General features: G+C 54.0%; 1 protein-coding gene and 1 long non-coding RNA gene across 2 annotated transcripts; one reads left to right on the forward strand and one right to left on the reverse strand.

The window, feature by feature from the left end:
- Nucleotides 1-1,809: 1,809 nt before the first annotated feature.
- LOC138994054 (uncharacterized) lies at nt 1,810-13,970 on the reverse strand. Its single transcript, XR_011468377.1, has 3 exons — nt 13,860-13,970; nt 2,699-2,757; nt 1,810-1,850 (listed from the first exon to the last, which is right to left on the reverse strand). It is a non-coding gene; the product is annotated as an uncharacterized lncRNA (long non-coding RNA).
- Nucleotides 9,315-12,171, forward strand: LOC138994053 (protein CASP-like). Its single transcript, XM_070393654.1, has one exon. The coding sequence runs from the start codon at nt 9,383-9,385 to the stop codon at nt 11,417-11,419; it is 2,037 nt and encodes a 678-aa protein (XP_070249755.1). The 5' UTR covers nt 9,315-9,382; the 3' UTR covers nt 11,420-12,171.
- Nucleotides 13,971-14,141: the final 171 nt, after the last annotated feature.

Below are 14,141 nucleotides of genomic sequence, written 5' to 3' on the forward strand. Positions count from 1 at the left end.
AAACTGCTGGGCTCTGCCACACCAGCGCCCACCCTCCCAGAGGCCTCTGCTTTCCTTTGGGCATTGACGGTAGAGACAGCACATCAGCAGGGACTGGTCTTTGCTGTCACTCAGATGAAGCTAAGTCCTCCAGGTCCCACTGGGCCCCACGTGGAGGCGGTTTCTTTCTTTAGTGAGCAGAAATGGTGTTTGCTCACTAAAGGTGACTATGGTTTTTATCAGGCGGGCAGAGAGATGAGCTTGGGTGGTGGGGAAGCTGAACCTGAAGGAGGATGGGTGGAGAGGGGGACTGGTGACTGGTGGGCTGGGGGAACAAGAGGGAGGAAGGAGGTTGTGCTGTCTCCCCATTTTCATGTCTGGGTAATGGGTCAAAGTGGTGCTGGCAAGAGTGGGGGAGTCCAGGAAGGCCAGGCTAGAGCTTCTTCTGTGTGTAGGTTGCCAAATGTAAAGAATTTATATTGTAGTCAATAAACTATACTTAATGTTTAAAGAAGAAGTCTCCTGTGAGCGGGAAGGGAACTGGTGAACATGCCCCATCTCAGCCTGGTGATGATGTCCCAGGAGTGCCAAGGTGTCTTCCTCAGGCCCCGAGCCCCTGACATGTCCTGCCTCTGGCTTCTGAGAGATGGCTCGCTCCCTTTCTCACTGTGTATCTCTAAGGCCCCTTCCAACTTTAGTCCTATTCTGTGTCCCCCCTAAAACCCCCCCAAGCTGCTCCCCTCAAGAAACACTGCACTGAGGGGCTCCGTCAGTCTGACCAAAGGCGATGCTGTGTGGGCCACAACAAGACCCAGGCATCCCCCTCACTGGTCCCAGGGGGAAGGGGGCCGGGCTGGAGGACCCTGGTGTCAGCGTTAGGAAGTGGTCAGGGGGACTCCTGGGCCTTTGGGGCCTCTTGACTGTCTCTGCTCCTTGGAGAGGCTGACACCCAGGAAGGAAGAGGCTAATCCCCCTCCCCTTCCAGGGCCCGGTGTCCTGTACCTGAGGCTATAGCTCTTCTTCACTCTGAGCTCTGTCTCTCTATTCCTGCTTCTCATCAACCATTCAACAGCTGGTGCCCACTGTGGGCCAGGAATTACACTGGGCTGGGGCGGTCCTTCCCTGTCTGCCACCTCTTCCTACTGCTGCCCCAGGCCTGCTTGGTGGGCGGCAGTCCCTCCTTCCCCAGCTGTATCTCAGTAAGCAGCAGCTAAGAGGAAGGGGTGATGGCTCCTGTGAGAGTCATAAACCTGAAGCCCCAACAGAACTATCATTGCTAAAGAAAAGGGCCAGCCCGGCCAGTGTGGCTCCGTGGTTGAGCGTTGACCTGTGAACCAGGAGGTCACGGTTTGATTCTCGGTCAGAGCACATGCCCAGGTTGCCTGCTCAATCCCCAGTAGGGGGCGTACAGGAATCAGTCTATCAATGGTTCTCACTGATGTTTCTCTCTTCCTCTCTCTGAAAAAAACACACAAAAAAACTTTTTTTTTTTCCCCTTAAAGAAAAGGCTGGAGTTGGAGACTTGGGAGTATAAGGCCAGTTCTCCCACTGGCTTTGCCTAGAGAAGCATGCAATTGCTTTCCACTTTCTTCTCTCACCCTCTCCATCCCCTCATGGGTGTTCCCCACCTCCTGGGTCTTCCTGCCTCTTTCCCCTCAGTCTCACAGAGCTGACCAGTTTCAAGTCTGCAGGAAACGTCATTTTATTCTGGGCTAGCCTCCTGTTCTGGAATGGACCAGAAGGGCATGGCCTTTGGAGTGCAGACATTGCTGGGTGGTGAGAAGGTAGAGTTGCTCATCTGTTGTTTACTGATGGCCAGCTGGGCCTTGGGGTCTGTCAGGGGATCACCACTGCTGTATGTAATCCATTGACTGAAATGAAGGAGGAACAGGAGACAAAACATGTAAATTAGCAGTTTCTGAGCTTCTTAGTTTCAGAGCATTAAGCCCTTTTGAGGCCGAAGGAATCAGAGTGAAATGTAACAGCCCAGTCCTCATCCTAAAAGGACTAGGAATGAGCCCGTCTCTAAGCTAAGCGCTTCTGGTGCCTTCTCTTGTCACTGCCACATGCAGTCCTCATGAACCCTCTGTGCAGGAGCTGGTATTATCATTAATTTATGGAGGGGCAACCAAGGCTTGGAGGATAAGTCATACTAGCAGGGCGTGGTGATCCTGAGACCAACAGCGTTACTGCAGGTCTTGGCTTCCTCCTCCTCCAGCTGCCTCTACCCCAGCCAGCGCTTAAACAGTCCCCCTTGCCTGGCCTGCATTGCTCAGTGGTTGAGCACCAACCTATAAACCAGGAGGTCACTGGTGTGATTCCCGGTCTGGGCACATGCCCAGTGGGGGGGCATGCAGGAGGCAGCCAATCAATAATTATCTCATAATTGATGTTTCTATCTCTCCCTCTCCTTTCCTCTCTGCAATCAATAAGAATACATTTTTTTAAAAAAACAAAAAACAGCTCCCTTATTTTGCTTCTCTGGCAACCGGTCTTCTCTCTCCAAATAGATTGTCAACCCCTCCACTTATGCTTAGTGCTGAACAACAGCCACTATTTAGACATTTTTAGGGGGTGGGGAATGGGGGAATGGACCATCTAGAAGTGAAATAATTGCAGCCCCTCCCCCACCCCTGCCAGGAAAGCGCTCCAGACTCCACCTCACATGCCCACAAGCGCACACTCAGACACCCTGCCTGCCTTACACGTCCTGTCTCACCGTGAAGCGTGGCTTCGAGGTGTGTGTAGTGAGGTAGGGCTGGTCTGGTTTCCTGAAACCTGATGATGAAACGAAGCACATGTTACTCATCTGACAGTTTCTGAGGCTAGAACATGGCAGAGACGGACTCTTCACTGTGTGACCGGGGACAGGTGGCAGCCCCTACCTGGGGCTGGGCACAGACTGAGTCCACCCGGAATTTCTCAACTAGGAATGGTGACTCCCTGTCCCAGGCCTCACAGGGCTCTGTATTATCTGTGGCTAAGCCTGCAACTCACGCCCCACCCTCTGACCACCCTCACCCGCCTCTGTCCCCCTCCCCTGGAGGAAGGGCTGACAACTTCTTGGCCAGCCTCTGCAGAAGTTGGAAGCCGCCCTGGCAGTGCCAGGTTGGCACAAACACACTCAGAGGGAGTGTCCCCAAGGAAAAACCCCGGTGCCGGGGCGGGTCACGCATGGTGGGACGGCGGGTAACAAACGTGGGTTCTGGGCCCTCGGGCAGGGGTGGGAGACTGCCGCACACTTACCGGGGTCTAGAGGGATTTTCTGCCCTCCTTGGACTTTATCCTTAAAGCAGCTGGGTTGTCCTTTAGTTTGATGGGCCCCCATGGAGTCAAGCTGGGGGCCAGGCTTTTGGGAATCCTGGAGTTTGTGCTTGGAACTGAGCCGGGTAAGAGGGTCTTGGGCATTTTGTTGCCGTGGTTGAGATGGAGGCTGTTGCTGTGGCTGTGTCTGTGGTGGTGGCGGTGGAGGCGGTGGCGGTGGCGGTGGCGGTGGCGGTGGCGGTGGCTGTGGCTGTGTCTGTGGTGGTGGTGGTGGCAGTGGAAGCGGAGGCGGTGGCTGTGGCTGTGGCTGTGGCTGTGGCTGTGTCTGTGGCGGTGGTGGCGGTGGTGGCGGTGGTGGAGGTGGCGGCGGCGGTGGCGGCGGCGGTGGTGGCGGGGGCTCTGGCTGCTCCACTGGCTTTGGCGGGGGCGGCTGTGGCTGTGTAGGTGGTGGCGATCGTACCTGTGATGGCCCTGGCTCCTGATGTGACTCCTGAGATAACTGGGTTTGCTCCTCAGATTGGTATTTCTCCTTTTGGGGTTTCTTTAGTTCCTGGCAAGAAGCCCCAGGCAAGTGACAGCCTCCTCCCTCCCACCCGGGCACCCATCTGCCAGATACCATAGGGACCAAGACAGCAAATCCAGAAGGAGAGGTGCCCCGAGGGTCTCTGTCCCCTGGAGTTGGAGCCTGAGGCTAAAGCATGGGCTAACTTCCTTCACCCGCCACGGCACCAAGCACTGCTTCTCGGTGACATGGCCCTTGGCGCAGCCCCTCCCAGGAAACATCAGTCTCTGAGCACCTAACCTGCTAGCTTGGGAGCTGTGCACTAAAAAACAGTTTGCAGGACAGGAGGATAAAGAATAGCTTTGTGCCAATGCTTTGAAACAGCGCTGTCCAATAGAAATATAAAATGTGCCGCGTGTCATTTTAAACTTTCTAGTAGCCACATAAAGAGTAAGAAGAGCCCTGACCGGTTTGGCTCAGTGGATAGATCGGCCTGCGGACTGAAGTTAAGGGTGCCAGGTTTAATTCTGGTCAAGGGCATGTGCCCAGGTTGCCGGCTTGATCCCCAATAAGAGGCGTGCAGGAGGCAGCCAATCAATGATTCTCTCTCATCATTGATATTTCTATCTCTCTCCCTCTCCCTTCCTCCCTGAAATCAATAAAATATATTTTTTAAAAAAGAGTAAGAAGAGCCCTTGCTGGTGTGGTTCAGTGGTTACAGCGTCGATCAGCACACCAAAGGGTTGTGGGTTTAATTCTTGGTCAAGGGCATATACCTGGGTTGGGGGTTCACTTCCTGCCCGCACTTGGGGTGTGTGCAGGAGGCAACCAGTTTCTCTCTCCCTCTCTCTCCTCCCGGCTCCCTCTCTTCCACTCTCCCTGAAAAAGCAATTGAAAAAATATCCTCAGGCCCTGACTAGTTTGGCTCAGTGGATAGAGCATTGGCCTGCGGACTCAAGGGTCCCAGGTTCAATTCCGGTCAAGGGCATGTACCTTGGCTGCGGGCACATCCCCAGTGGGGAGTGTGCAGGAAGCAGCTGATCAATGTTTCTCTCTCATCAATGTTTCTAACTCTCTGTCCCTCTCCCTTCCTCTCTGTAAAAAATCAATAAAATATATTAAAAAATATATATATACATCCTCAGGTGAAGATTAAGGAAAAAAATAAAAAGAGTAGGGAAAAAACAGGTAAAACTAATTTTAATAATATATTTTATTTACATACAAACATGTAATCAATATGATAATATTACATAACTAGCGGTCCAGTGCACGAGATTCGTGAATGGGGGGAGGGAGGCGGCCTCTCGCAGTCTGGGAGCCCTAGGGGGATGTCCGACCGAGGCTTAGGCCGGCTCACCGGATATTCTTAGTGCTGCCACGGCAGCTGTGCTCGCCAACAAACCTGGCTTCTGCGTTGAGTGGCTGGCCCCTGGTGGTCAGTGCGCATCATAGCGACCAGTCATTCCACCGTTTGGTTGATTTGCATATTAGCCTTTTATTATTTAAGATTTTTATTCTTTGTTTTTGTACTAAGTCTTTAAAACCCAGCATGCATTTTACACTTACTAGCACATCTTATTTGGGACAGGACATTTAGCAAAAAGAATTAACTTCTATTTAGATTTCATCAAATTTCCAGTTGAAAAAGTAGACTCACATATCCAAGTTATCCCAAACAGAAAGTTTTCCAATATGTAAACTGAGTATGTGTTTAAAATTCGATATTTAAATGAATTCAATGTGTATAAAATTTTAAAATCAGTTCCTCAGCCTCACTGGCCACATTTCAAGGGCTCGACAGTACACAGACTGGTGGCTATCCTATTGGACAACACAGCTTTAAAACCTCCCAGGCACCAGTTCCCTCAGTTCCCCGCTAGGCCTCAGCAAAGCTGAGTTACACCAATGCGCACACACCACACACACACACACACATACACACACACACACGTTTATCCAAGAGAACACCGAAGGACCTTGCTTTCCTCCTATCCCCAGCAAAACAACATTCACAGGATGATGACAGCTTCCTAGGGGTCTGTCTTCCCTCCCCATTGCTGTCCTAACCCTGGAAGGACCCTGATGAACCTGACCCTCTCATGCACCTTCTCTTGCTGTTGCTGCCTCAGCCCCCTACTCTTTTCCAAAGCCGCCTGTCTGCGCCGGGCCTCCCAGTGGTAAGCACTGCCCATGATGGTGGCGGTGCCAGAATGCCCCCGGCAGGGGATGCGGCTGCCACTGTCCCCACTGCCCACCCACCTCTGTCCCCTCTCACCCCAACCTCACGGCCTGTCACTAGAACCACCTCATAATGTGGCCACTACCATGACAACTGGGCAGGACCTCCTTCCTTGGGGAGGAGGGAGGTGTTCTTCCCAAGCCTCCTAGGGAACATCTATAATGTGCCTTTCTTTCCAGGGCCCTGAACAGGTAGAAGACACCTTACCCCATTAGCTCTGAGTCTAAACAGGCTCCAGGGACAATTCTGAAGTCAGCTGGCTTTTCTCTCTGTTTTTTGTTTGTTTGTTTTCTCCCATCCTTCCTAGGACTCCAGCATCTTCATCAGGCCTCTGCTGGCCCTCGTCCCCCAAAGGCCTCTGGAGTTACCTTTCCCTCAGTCCTCCACCTCCTCCCCCTGTGCTGAGTCAGGGGAAAGAAAATACGAAATCCAGGGAACTCTCCTGGGCCTGGGCCCCGTGGAGTGCCAGGTGGCTGATTGGAGAGTGCCCCAGTGCTGGGATACAGAATGCTGGGCACAAGCCTAGAGTCTAGCTCTTCCTCTGACCCTGCAGACCCCACCTAACCTCTCTGGGCTTGTTTCCTTACCTGTAGAACCAGAAGGGTATGACCTTCTTCAGAGGATTGGTATCAGGACCGAGTCGATGAATGGATGAAAAATGTGTAAGAGGAAGTATGAGGTTGCTGGGCTGCAGGTTGGTACTATTTATTCCCCTACCTGACTTGTGTCCCTGGTGGTGGAGTGGCCAGGGGAGGGGATTATTTCCTACTGCCCAGGAAGCTTCTGGGGGCAGGGTCTGGGTAGACTATTGACCTGCCTCCTAAACATACATGCCTTTACTCTCAGACATAAATCTTTCTGGAAGCAGCAGAGCCCGAGTCTACCTTCAGGGCTAAGGGCAGGGTAAGGGTATAGGTTAAAAAAGGGACTTCGTACCCAGCCCCAGCCTCAAACACTGTCGTGGTAGAGGGAGGGTACAGGGAGCAGCTCTTGCACCGGAGAACAGGTGTCTGGAGAGCCTGTCAATTCAGGTACCGGGTGTAGTGGGTCAGCTTGGGCTTTGAAGTCAAGCAAAGACTCTGATTCAGGTTCCATGCTAGTTGTGTCACTTCCTAGCTGGGGGACTTAGGCAGGTCAGTCAATGTCTCTGAGCCTTTCCTGTGAAGGTCGTTGGGGGAGCTCATGGAATCCATGGAAAGTGGCTGCCCTCACAGTGGACACCGGGCTATGTCCAGCTGGTAGCTCTACAGCGGGGACAGTGGGGCACTGAGCCTTGCTGGATCTCTTTCCTCCTTTGCTAGTTCCTTCTCCTCCTCCTTATCACCCAGGGGTGTCATCTGCAACAATAGATGACAAGGGTTTCCAGAAGCAGGAGATGATACTGAGGCTTCTCACTGGACATTTTCCTTCCTACAAACGAATTCTAATAACATTTAGGTGGAAAATGATAATAAGAGGAAGAGAAAGGCACCCAACTTCCCAATAATCAGAAGTGAAAAGGAGGAAGTGGGTTCTTGTTTACATCTCTTCCTCTCTCGATTTCCCTCTTGTTCTCCTCCTACCCTAGAAAGAACAGGGATGGGATTGAGAGATGCTCAGGGTGGGGGAGGTGGGCTGGGCTGAATTTAGGGAAATGTTCCCAACCCTCTGAGCCAGACCTCAGGTCAGAGGAGGGGTTTTCCAGGGGAATCTGCCAATATTGTGCCCCCCTTCTTCTCTCCCTTTCTCCCCTGCGCAGTCTCTCCCACCCCCACCCCTGACCTCAGACTTCCCTCCAGTCCCAGGATTCTACTCCACATCCCATTGCACCCCTTCCAGTCTGATGTTAACTGATACTGGCCCTTGGGGAACTTCCCATGCTGTCACCTAATTGCAGACACTTGCATTTGTAAAGCAAACCTGTTATTATCCGAGACCCAGGATCTTTGTTGTGGAAGTAACAAAGTAGTTAAAAGCAACTGGGCAAGGTAAGTCCCGTGAAATACTAGCTGCATCATTTATGAGGTATGCAAATGTGGTCTAGTTCCCATCTCTCTCTGATCAGTTTCCTCGCCTGTTAAGTAAGGGTAATAATACCTCCATCCTGGAGATATTGTAATGATTAAAGGAAATAATGCATGCCACGCACAGGGTTTAATAAACTGAGGCTTTTATCATTATAGAATTCCACAAATTTAAGGTATTGTGAGAGACACCATTATTTTTTGTATCTCTAAGCAAGAAAGGAAGAAAAACTAAAAAAGACGCACTGCCATGTAAACAGCAGTATTGCTTTCTTGTAAAATGCATCCTGGTTTCTGAGATATGAAGATATAAAAAAAAAGATGTGCATCTTGGATGAAATCGGGCACCATCCAGTGGCTCTCCACAGGGTCCCTGGGTTCTAAGCCTCTGTCTGTCCAACACCTGGATGACCTTGAACTTTCCATGTGAGAACCTGGGTTTCCTTGTAGGCCAGGTAAGCACAGGGTAAGATGACTGAGCTGCTGGGAGGCCCAGACACTCTGAGGGGTGGTGGCTGCCTTTGCTGTTCCCTGCTGCCCCCTGCTGGCCCTGCTGCCACAGAAAGGGAATCGAGTCTTGGCTGAGAGGATGGCACAGCGCCCCCGTTGGGATTTTTTTTTGTAATGTATTTTTATTGATTTCAGAGAAGAAGGGAGAGGGAGAGATAGTAACATCAATGATGAGAGGGAATCATTGATTCGCTGCCTCCTGCACGCCCCCTTTAGGGGATGGAGCCCGCACCCAGCTACAACACTGGTGTTGAAAGAAAATGGCACACCAGTGGGCACTCAATAATGGAAAGGAGGTTTTGAAGCCCAGTTCCTGGTTAAGTCTAACTCGTTTTGGAGTCTCCTAGTCACACCCAAAAAGAAAAGAAAAAAACACACAAAAATGTAGCTCAGGTGTATGGATGCCTTCCTATCCTCTCTCACCACCAGAAGATTCTAGAAACTGCTCTGCAGACTCTGCAGGGACTTAGAAGGCAAGGGCGAGAAAAGAGTGGTGAGGAATTGGATTTCATCTGTTGGAGGTGGAGGCTGAGATCCTGAAAAACATATTCGCTGCTTCTCCCTCAGCCTCTCTCCTTCAGCCATCAAGTCCTGTAGCAGAAGGCTTCTCAAACTTTAACGTGCATGTGCCTTCCAGGGGAGTTTTGTCAACAATCAGATTCGGGAGGGACCGCACGCGCCCTCGGGCTCCGACTCCGGCTCCGGCTCCGGCTCGGGCTCGCCATGGCTGCGGCGGCGCCGAGAGGAGGAGTCCGCGTCCTCGGTGGAGGCGGCGGCGGCTCCAGGCCGGGTTTTGGCGCCGCCCGCCGGCTGCCTCCCGGCGGCTCCGGAACTCCAGCCCCCTCTCTATCAGCCTCTCACTCCGTCTCAATATGTCTCAAGATGGCGGCCAATGTGGGATCGATGTTTCAATATTGGAAGCGCGTTGATTTACAGCAGCTGCAGAGGGAACTCGATGCCACCGCAACGGTACTGGCCAACCGGCAAGATGAAAGCGAGCAGTCTAGAAAGCGGCTCATTGAGCAGAGCCGAGAGTTCAAGAAGAACACTCCAGAGGATTTACGCAAGCAGGTAGCGCCACTGCTGAAGAGCTTCCAAGGGGAGATCGATGCACTGAGTAAAAGAAGCAAAGAAGCTGAGGCAGCCTTCTTGAATATCTACAAAAGACTGATTGATGTTCCAGATCCTGTACCAGCCCTGGATCTCGGCCAGCAGCTCCAGCTCAGAGTGCAGCGCCTGCACGACATTGAAACAGAGAACCAGAAACTTAGGGAAACACTCGAGGAATACAACAAGGAATTTGCTGAAGTGAAAAATCAAGAGGTTACGATAAAAGCACTTAAAGAGAAAATCCGAGAATATGAACAGACTCTGAAGAACCAAGCTGAGACTATAGCTCTCGAAAAGGAACAAAAGTTACAAAATGATTTTGCAGAAAAGGAGAGAAAGCTGCAAGAGACACAGATGTCCACCACCTCAAAGCTGGAAGAAGCAGAACATAAAGTTCAGACTCTGCAAACAGCCCTGGAAAAAACTCGAACAGAATTATTTGACCTGAAAACCAAATATGATGAAGAAATTACTGCCAAGGCCGATGAAATTGAAATGATCATGACGGACCTTGAAAGAGCAAACCAGAGGGCAGAGGTGGCTCAGAGAGAGGCGGAGACCTTAAGAGAGCAGCTCTCGTCAGCCAACCACCCTCTCCAGCGGGCCTCGCAGATCCAGAAGGCGCCGGACATGGAACAGGCCATAGAGGTGCTGACCCGCTCCAGCCTCGAAGTTGAGTTGGCCGCCAAAGAGCGGGAAATCGCCCAGCTGGTGGAGGACGTGCAGAGACTGCAGGCTAGCCTCACCAAGCTGCGGGAGAACTCCGCCAGCCAGATCTCCCAGCTCGAGCAGCAGCTGAGTGCCAAGAACAGCACGCTCAAACAACTGGAAGAAAAACTCAAAGGACAGGCTGACTATGAAGAGGTGAAGAAAGAACTCAATATTCTGAAGTCCATGGAGTTTGCACCGTCTGAGGGAGCTGGGACACAGGACGCATCCAAGCCTCTGGAGGTGCTGCTGCTGGAGAAGAACCGCGCGCTGCAGTCCGAGAACGCCTCTCTGCGCATCTCCAACAGCGACCTGAGCGGGCGCTGTGCAGAGCTGCAGGTCCACGTCACCGAGGCCATGGCCATGGTGACTGAGCAGAGGGAGCTGATTGCCCGCCTGGAGCAGGATCTCAGCACCATCCAGTCCATCCAGCGGCCAGATGCCGAAGGTGCAGCCGAGCACGGCCTGGAGAAGATCCCAGAGCCCATCAAGGAGGCCACCGCCCTGTTCTATGGATCCACGGCACCAGCCAGCGGCACCCTCCCCGAGGGCCAGGTAGACTCACTGCTGTCCATCATCTCCAGCCAGAGGGAGCGTTTCCGGACCCGGAACCAGGAGCTGGAGGCTGAGCACCGCATGGCCCAGCACACCATCCAAGCCCTGCAGAGCGAGCTGGACAGCCTGCGTGCCGACAACATCAAGCTCTTCGAGAAAATCAAGTTCCTGCAGAACTACTCTGGTCGGGGCGGTGGCAGCGATGACACGGAGCTGCGGTACTCGTCCCAGTACGAGGAGCGCCTGGACCCCTTCTCCTCCTTCAGCAAGCGGGAGCGGCAGCGGAAGTACCAGAGCCTGAGCCCCTGGGACAAGGCTACACTCAGCATGGGGCGGCTGGTTCTCTCCAACAAGATGGCGCGCACCATTGGCTTCTTCTACACACTGTTCCTGCATTGCTTGGTCTTCCTGGTTCTCTACAAGCTGGCGTGGAGCGAGAGCGTGGAGAGGGACTGTACCACCTTCTGCGCCAAGAAGTTTGCCGATCACCTGCACAAGTTCCACGAGAATGACAACGGGGCAGCGGCCGGTGACTTGTGGCAGTGATGTCTTGGGGCCTCCCCACTCACAACAGCGATGACTGCATTCCCCACCCCTGCTTATTCAGCTGCTTCTAATGACTAGGCTTCCCTAGAAATTCCCCCATGGAAACTGCCCTTGCCCTCCACCAGCAGTACCAGAGGTCCTAGTCCCCTTGGGCTCCCTTAAAATGATGTCTCAGCCACTTCAGGCCTCCTCGGTCCAGAAAGTCCCATGGCCCAGCTAGGCTGAGCCACATGGGTCTCTCAGCCCCATCTCAGGCTGTGATCTGGCTTGGGCCCTGCCCACAGCTTGACGGCTAGCCCTGGTAGCAGGGATGCTGTGACACTGTGTCCCACTGTTTCTGGCCATGGTTAAACCAGTCCGGGTCCCATGGGACCCATGACCACCTCCCAAGATGTAGGGGACCCTTCCTTACAGGCCAGGAGTCTTTGAGTCCATCCCCCCAGCCCACCTTGGTCACACTCTACCCCATCCCCAGACCCACCATGATTTTTGCTTTATTATTTAGCAGATATTCTGGCTTCTAGGTGAGGAGTCTGCAGTGAGCACACCCCATGCCAGGGGCTCTTCAGACCCAAGGACTGGTCTGAGGGGCCCAGGTGCTTCTTGGCCAAGCAGAACATCTTAGCATGGCCACCTTGGGCCACTGACAGATCTGCCTATGTTAAATTTGCACTTGCGTGTTCAGCTTTGAATAAACATATGGTTGCAGCCAAAAAAAAAAAAAAAATTCAGATTCGGATTCAGTAGGTCTGAGACCCATGTTCCTGCGTTTTAACATGCTCCTCGGTGACGCCAGTGCTGCTGGTCAGTATGACGCCGTGAGCAGCAAAGCTGCGGCAAGCTGTCCCACGCCGAGCTCTTCTAGACACGGGCACATGCAGCCCTCACTTTGCTGGCTGTTGTAGGAGAGTCTCCTCCCCACGGCACAGTCACCCCCGCTGACCCAGCTCTGCTGCGAGTCGTAGACGTGCAGACTTTGGAAGTGAATGAAAGAGAGAAGAATGAGGAGGAGAGAGAGAAGGGTGAGAGAGAAGGGAGCGAAGTTTGAGAAAACAGAACGGTATCTCTGTCCAACAAGGTCTCCCCAACCTGCTGTGAAAACTACTGTGACGAAGAGACCCCGATGGGCTGTCCACGAGGCCAGGGTGGACACGGCGAGGGCAGGGCTGCTGCAGGCACAGCGGGCGCAGGCTGCGAGGGGCCGTCCCGTCCGCGCAGCTGGCCAGGCACCCGGCAGCCCTCCGATGCCCGGAGCGGAGCACTTCGGGGCGCCTGCGGTCGCCGCCGGGGCCGGGCAGGCGGGCCTTCTCCGGGCGCGCACGGGCTCCCCAGCAGCTTCGTGGAGGGCGGATGTGGCCGAGCGGCAGCCAGAAGGGGACGGAGGAGCGCGGACGCCCTCGCCCACCACGGGCCCAGGTCACATTCACCGGCGCCGCCCCGGGACGCACCCGGTGGCCGGCCGGCGTGACCCAAAGAATCAGTTGAATCGACAGGTTTTTTAAAAGGCAGAAGATTTTTTTAAAAAAAGAAAAGCCAGGCCCTAGCTGGTTTGGCCCCGTGGATAGAGCGGGGCTGCGGACTGAAGGGGCCCGGGTTTCGGGCTTGATCCCCCCAGTAGGGACGTGAAGGAGGCAGCCGATCAGCGGTTCTCTCATCATTGATGCTTCCACCTCCTTTCCTCCCTGAAATCAGTAAACATATATATTAAAAAAAAAAGAAAAGCCCTGAAAGGAGTCTAAAAATAAACATATCCAGAGAGAGAGAGAGATAAAATTTTTATATGATACAGGCGGCGTCTGAAATGGATGCCTCTCCCACTCACCAGCCCGGCGGTTGGGGGCAAGCGGCCCGACCTCTGGGTCTCAACTACTGGCCCTGCAGGGAGACTGTGCAGGTTCGAACCGAGGAAAGCACTTAGCACGAGGCCCGGCCCGACCGAGATGCTTCCTATTGTATTGTCCGCGGCCGGGCCCGCGCGATACCTACGGGCCCAGCTGTTTCCGGCTCGCAGCCCCGGCACTGAAAACGCACCGGACCTCGCGGACACAGGACCCACACCCGGCGGCCTCGGGAGCTCCGCTGACGCTCCCTCAGTCCCCAAGGCGGGCGTGACGCTGGGCTCGGGAGCTGAAGGCGCTTGGCCAAGTGCCCCGCCGACAGGGTAGGGCGGGGGCCCCGGTAGAGCTCTTTCCAGGGAGGGAGTCAGCCCTCGCGGGGCCGGACCTCCGGGTCCAACTTGTTTCTCTGCGGCCCCTGCCCGGCGACCCCGGACGGGCGCTTCTCGGCCGGCGGCCGAGTCCTGGGCCTGGACCTGGACCGAGCCAGCCCCGGGGGACCCTCTCGTCTTCCCAGCCATGACCCGCCGGCTCCCTCCCCCGCGAACGCTTGGTCCGCCGCCGCCAACATCCCCTGGGTCGCGTCATTTCACTAGCGCTTGTACCGCGGAGGAGCTCGGCCGCAGCCCACCTTCCGCTTCTGCGCGCAGAGGTCGTCCCGAGGAGGGTCCGGAAGCCCGAACGGCGCCGGTAGGGTCGGCCTACCCGCACGGGAAAGGCGGGGCATGCAAATGAGCATAGACCCTTTGGCCACCGCGCCAAGCGGAGATAAGAATTCACTTAAAAACGTAGGGAATTGAAAAAAAAATCTTCACAGAGTCTAAAGTGTCCTCTATATCTGTCAAGAGACTGTGGAGTTGAGACTTCGCTTGATGGTGATCGGGATC

The sequence above is a fragment of the Myotis yumanensis genome, unplaced genomic scaffold (genome assembly GCF_028538775.1).
Source record: "Myotis yumanensis isolate MYYU_CA2020_CCGP unplaced genomic scaffold, mMyoYum1.0.hap1 SCAF_16, whole genome shotgun sequence".
Taxonomy (NCBI): domain Eukaryota; kingdom Metazoa; phylum Chordata; class Mammalia; order Chiroptera; family Vespertilionidae; genus Myotis; species Myotis yumanensis.